General features: G+C 34.9%; 1 protein-coding gene across 1 annotated transcript; it reads right to left on the bottom strand.

Moving 5' to 3' along the window:
- Positions 1-4753: 4753 nt before the first annotated feature.
- LOC101220804 (phospholipase A(1) DAD1, chloroplastic) lies at positions 4754-6525 on the bottom strand. Its single transcript, XM_004134231.3, has one exon. The coding sequence runs from the start codon at positions 6154-6156 to the stop codon at positions 4897-4899; it is 1260 nt and encodes a 419-aa protein (XP_004134279.3). The 5' UTR covers positions 6157-6525; the 3' UTR covers positions 4754-4896.

Here is a 6525-nt window from a genome sequence, read left to right on the forward strand (position 1 = left end):
TGTGCACTTCAAAAATAAGCATTTTCATGTTCCTTTTCTGCATGTGTACTTCACGTGCATGGTAAAATACGTCATTACCCAAATTGGAAACTCTGAACTTTAGCCTTTTAAATTTTAATTACGAGTAGAGGGTGGGGGTGTACATTTCACTCTTTCCACCCAGTCCCTAATTGTTTTGCCTCCTACCCACAAATGGGCTTCCTTCTCTCTACACTAATAACTCTTAATTCAATACATGATCAAATTAACAAAATCCCCAAATATTCTTTTTACCTAAAAACATGTTTGAACAGTGAGTGAATCGTTTTACACAATGGCTTTTTGGGTGTTTTCATTGTGGGACAGGTAGTGGTCAAATGGAAAAGTGATAGGATGAGTGTGTGTGTGTGTTTGAAGATGAGATTGATTAATATATATGTGTGTGTGTAAACAAAATATTAAAAAGAAAAGAGAATATATTAAGGAAAATTAATATTGAAATAATAGGTAAAGAGAAGAAGAAAAAGGAAAAGAAAAAGAAAAAGAAAATGGTGGACGGTGGTGAGGGGTTTGAAAAGGTTGAATTTTGGAAAGCTAAAATGAATTAAAGAGGGGAAAGGAGGAGGTTCCTTCGTAGTTCCTCCCAGTCCACAACTATAACTATAACGGCGCCGTCGATTTCCAACCAGGACCCATCTCCTTTTTAACTGATGTGGAAGAAAAGTCATTACACAGATTTGGTTTTGAATCCAAAATGGGTCATTTTCCAATCCTCAAACAGTCACAGTCTAAGGATACCTTCCAAAATGACAAAATAATAATATGCATACTCTTCAATATTCATCTTTTAAACATAAATTAATATTCACAACTTTCACTCACTCCTTTTCTTTCCAATCATTTCTTCCAAACCCCCCCCTTTTTTTTTATTTCTAACCTTCCCTTTTAACTTTTCCTACACTACTTAGTACTTACTTATTTTCCAATGCAATCTTTTTTCTTTTCTTCTTCTTCTTTTTCAAAAATCCTTTATTAATAAAAACACACATACACACCTTTCCAATAATTATATGATATATTATTGGAAAAGGATAAAATTTATGGAGGGAAGTGGAAGGTGGAAGTCATGGTAGGTTGAATGAAATATGTGGATGCATCATCCATCTTTATGCTGACTTTCTAATTAGATATTGTTTTCTTTTGAGACAATAATTGATAGTTTGATATTAAAGGTTGGGAAGTCCAATAATTGATAGCTCACTAAACAAACTTTTAATTTAGATCAATATCAACTTTCTTGTGTGTTTAATTCTGGGAGGCAGCCAAAATATACCAGCTCAACCTCCTACACCATTTTGCCCACCTACCTTACCCTTTTCCTTCCTTAACTCAAATTACCAACTCCTCTTTTCTAAAACTAGGGGTCATCCTCCATGGAAGTAAGTTCTGTGACCAAATTGAATTATGCTTCATTTAGAAAATTCTCAAACACATTTCATCCGTTGAGGAGCAAGATTTGGTCGATTAGTTTAATTTTTTGAAATATATATATTTTTTAAATCTTTCGACAGACCAACTTCAATTTTTTTGTACCAAAATGCTGATAGATGTTGTGTTATGGAAAATTCACTATCTTAAAAGCAAAATTATACATTAATTACCTCAGTGCTAAATCTCATATATTTGCTGCTCCCTAAAGTTAACACAGTGAAACGTACACTAGCTCGTAGAGAAAAGAAATGAAATAGATTGATGGAAGCCTAGAGAGAATTGAAAGAGATAAAAGAGAAGAAAAAAAAAACCCACGAAAAGAAACTTATATATGTCTCAATTTGTAGGAGAAATGTAAAATTAATATAGATCAATAATAACGGTTAGTTGTATTAAAATATAAGTTTTGTAATCAATTGAATGACATTCATGTTCTCTACATCCTATTGTATTGTGACTAACAAATATTAGACTAAATTATACAAAATATCCTTAAACTTTGTGTTTTATATGTCACAAATTTACTTAAGCTCAAGAGTTTGGTTTAGAAAATACTGTTGAGCTTTTAAAAATGGCTCATAAATACAATATATTAAACTTAAAATATTATTATTGTTAGTATATGAACAAAAAAATCTTATTACATCACTAATCTTGCTAAATGAAAACGGGAAGCATGTCATCGGATTAGCTCTTTCTTTTGCTTACCCTCAATCAACATTTTCCTTTGTTATTACTTTACTAATCTTCCTAACGTTTTTGTTCCTAACTAATTACTTGAATGTAGAAAGGGATGTGGAGAGTGTAGTCCTCCATTAAAATGGAAGAAATCAAATTAAAATTGTCCCAATACCAACACCAACACGCCTCTTTCTTTACAAACCAAAAAAAAAAAAAAAAAGAAGAAGAAGAAGAAGTTATTGATCTTGATTGGTATAGGATGTGGTCATCGTTTTTGTTTACCATTGAAAAAATTGCTTCAACATATGTGTAGTTACTGTTTAATTGAATGAGACAGAAAATGGGGAAAAATTAGAAAAAATAAAATATCCCATAATTACACAGATAATTGTATCATTATTGCATTTAATTCTAATATTTGCTTTAACTTTTTAGTATTTTGAATCACCCGGCCCATAAATTATCAAACATATGGACAATTCAATTGGTTAACATCTTAAACTTTCAATCAAAATAATTATGATTGAACTTAAAAAAAATGTGAGTTGAAAAATTGGTGGTATAATAAATGTGAGTTGAAAAATAAAAATTAAAAAAAAAAACTTTTTTGTAAATGAGGGTGTCCCACATGTGGGAAAAGGAATTAATGAATTTGATCAATTAGATTAGATTAGCACCTTTAAATCAAAAAAGAATTTGTATGGTAAAGAGAAATGCATGCCGTATGTTTGCATTTTAATTTTGGATTTGTTACTCAAATGAGATATAAATTGAGTTTAAATGAACGAATGAATTAATATATTATTCCATTAATGAAAAATAAAAAATAATTTAGTGGGGGAGATATGAGTGATTAATGGGTAAGTTTGAATTAGAAAGGTATAATAAAGAGTGAAATGAGAGAATGGGGAGATTAATTATGATGAGAATTTGGTATGGACGGCAGCAGAGTTTGGTATTTTTGTTATTGGAAAATTGAAGCACACGTGGGAACTACATTGCTAAGTGTCCTCTTCTCTTCACCCCACTCCAAACTCCAAACTCCAAACCCCCAACTCCAAACGGGGTCGGTGCTCCAATCTTCTTCTTCTTCTTCTTCTCTTCCTTTTTCAATCTTTACGGTCGCTCTTAACTCTTAATAACTTTTCATTTTCGCTATTATATCCCTTCTTCCACTTATCACCATCTTTCTGCTTCCATCAATTTTCTTCCCATTTCACCAACAAATCATATTATAATATATATAAAAGTGACCCTCCAACCTATTTCTATTCATTCAATTTATATATATTAACACAATACTCGTATTCGTTCCATTTATATATATTAAGAAAGATACTCGAATTTCCTTGCATCTATACTAAATTCATCTACTCTTAATAATTATTTTAATCTTACTAACGCATCTTTCAACCATTTCAATTTCCAAAATTTGTCTTTATTTTAGAGTTAGAATTTGAGTATTTGGATCACGGAGTTGTCTGACGTAAGAGTAAGGAGTGTTGAGTGTAGAGTTAAAAACTTTAATCTTTGTTTGGTTCAAAAAGTTTGGACCCATAATTAAAAGGCATCAATTTATATTTTACTAACATTTTAAACCATGTGTCTTTAGAGTTTACAACACACCAAAGTTTATAACTCTTAGTGTGGGTGACAACTCCATTCTTTTCCGAAAACAACACCATGACAATATAATTAGTCCCTAAATTTTAACAAACAAAACTAAAATTAGTAAAATTGTATAGTGTTTGTACAATGTAAGAAGTTTTGTTTTCTTGCCCTCCCTATTGTTGGAAAAAGAATACGTCATTTTAGGGAAAAAAAAAGTTGAAAGGTTACACCACCTCTAAATTAGTTTTTAGAGTGTATTTTAAACCTTTTGCATCAAAATAGTTTAAATAAAAAAGTGTTATTTGAAAAAAAAATTCTTAAATCAATCTAGGTTGGAAGTTACAATGTAATAATCATACCTAAAGTAAGTAATAACGTGACGTGTATACCTTGATGGTGTAAAAGTGTAAATACGTTTTTTTACTATTAATTATTTTTAAAGTTTGATAGACTCACATTAACATAGACAACTAGAAAATCAAGTTAGACGAATACCCTACAAAGTTATGAAACATTATGGCTAAAATAATGGATTTTTAAAAGTTTTAGACATTCTTTAGTTGAATGAAAGGGAACTAAGAGAGTTGAGTATGCTCAAATAGGCTTGTTTCCAAAATGATCATGTATACTTGATTCACTAAATATATATTAATTTATATGTATAAAATGTTTGAAAATTTTATAATTTATTATTCATTCATGTTGTGTTTCACTGAAACGAAATGAGTGTTAAGGGGAGTTATGATTTTGAAATTAAGGAGAAAAGATTGATTTTAAGGAGTTGATATAGATGATGGGTCTAAAGTATAGAAAACGAGAGACATATGCCAATTGGACGTAGATTGTTGGTGGTAGATATGATTTCTAAATTTAGTTGTTTGATTAGAATGGGAGCATGGGTGATGATGCGGGTTAGAATAAGTGTTGATGAACACATGAAAATCAAAATTAGTAGTGGAGGTAGAGCCTAGAGGGGGAGGTAGTGTTGGAAAATGAGGAAGAAAAAACTGTTCTGAATAATTAAAATGAGTTAGCTGGTTAAGTGTTGGTGAAGGATAATAATAATACAATTGTATGAGAGAGAGAGAGAGAGAGATATGATGAGATGCTGAGAGAAATGACGTGGTTGGTTAATTATGGGAACATTCTGCGGGCAGTTGCTCTGAAAGGACAGGTGGAGCTAACAAAACCATCTACCAAGTGAAGATATGTGTTGAGGTGGTGACATGTGGCCACGTTTATGCGGTTGAGGTGAGGTGAGTCTCTACTGCTCAGTCGGAGCTCTCGTCCCACCTCAGAGTAAGCCCACTGGGTTTCCTCCACATACTTCTGAATCCACCTCAAACGCCCACCACCTTCCTCAACGTTGTTGTTGCTGCTGCTGCTGCTGCTGTTATTCACAACGAAACCAGGAAGTTTTGTTATCACATCCTCAGAGTTCACAATTCGCAGCACCTTTGTCCCTTGCTTCTCTAGCCGCTGCCTGAATTTCCTGTTACCCACTCGTGGCCCACCGAACGACATCACTGTCACCATCGGCGCACTTGTTTTGAAGTACTCTTTTATGTCGTATGCTGCAAGGGTAGCCAATGCCGCCCCCAGACTGTGCCCTGTGATCGTCAGGCTCAATGCCTCCTCCCCGTACGACTGCAGGAGCCTTCCTATTTCCTCTCGCACCATCTCCTTCAAGCTCGGGTATGACTCCGTCCTCGAGCTGTACAGACTCAGGAATCCACTTTCCACCATCGCCCCGCCCTCCTCCCCAGGAAGCGTGGTTAGAGTGGCTCTCAAATTCTCTAACCACTCCAAGCACGTGGCGGTTCCTCTCAAGGAAATGACCACGTCTCGACGGCCAAGGCGGGAGATTTCATGCTTGTCCTGAGAGACCGCAACGTAGCCGATCCAACTGGAGTTAGTAGAGATGGAGGGGGCGTTGCGAAGCCAGCGAGGGAGGCAAATTCCGGAGGTGGCTCTCAAGTGTTTGGAGACTCGATACCCAGTGGAAGGAAGGCCGGAGCTTTCTAGTAAGGAGGCCTTGGAGTGGAGGCAGGTGGCGTAGGTGGGTGAGGAAGGGTCGAAGTCGAAGGATTTGTAAGCAGCATCCACAAACTGGCCGTAACGAAGAATTTCATTGCGAAGATTATCGTCGAGTGGGTCAAGGAGGCCTTCCCAGTTCCCCAAACCAGCGTATTCCTTCCATCTCTTTCCCACTTTTACTCTTCGTTTTAAACACTCCGATGCTCCTGTGGAACTGCTGGAAGTGGAAGAAGTAGCACACCTCAACTTATTTTCCACTCCATGCATATGCAACTTGTTTTTGTATAGTGCTGGTTTGCGCATCGTGGCCGTTTGGTGGTTGGGAATTGGGACATTCGGATTTTGGGCTACCCTCATCCTCTTTTAATTTTTTTTAAAAAATATTTACGTTTGGTACGTAGCTCTTGTCTACTGTACTGTTTAGAAGAAGGGAGGGTTGGTTTGATAAATAAATAAATAAATAATAGAAGGAGAATGTGGGTTGGAGGTGTGAAGTGTTGTGGTTTTGGTTGTTTGAAGTTTAGATATATATATAGAGAGAGAGAGAAAGAGAGAGTACTGGAAGAGATAATTATAGGATAGAAAGTAGTACAAAGTAGGGGTGGAGGTGAGAGATTATGATGAATATCACATCCTGCGTGGAAAGCGAGGGTGTGCTTTAATCATATAATAAAATCTGCCTTTTTTTAAAAAAAAAAAACTAAACTGAATTTACGTCACTAGGAA

Source organism: Cucumis sativus, chromosome 3 (genome assembly GCF_000004075.3).
Source record: "Cucumis sativus cultivar 9930 chromosome 3, Cucumber_9930_V3, whole genome shotgun sequence".
Taxonomy (NCBI): Eukaryota; Viridiplantae; Streptophyta; class Magnoliopsida; order Cucurbitales; family Cucurbitaceae; genus Cucumis; species Cucumis sativus.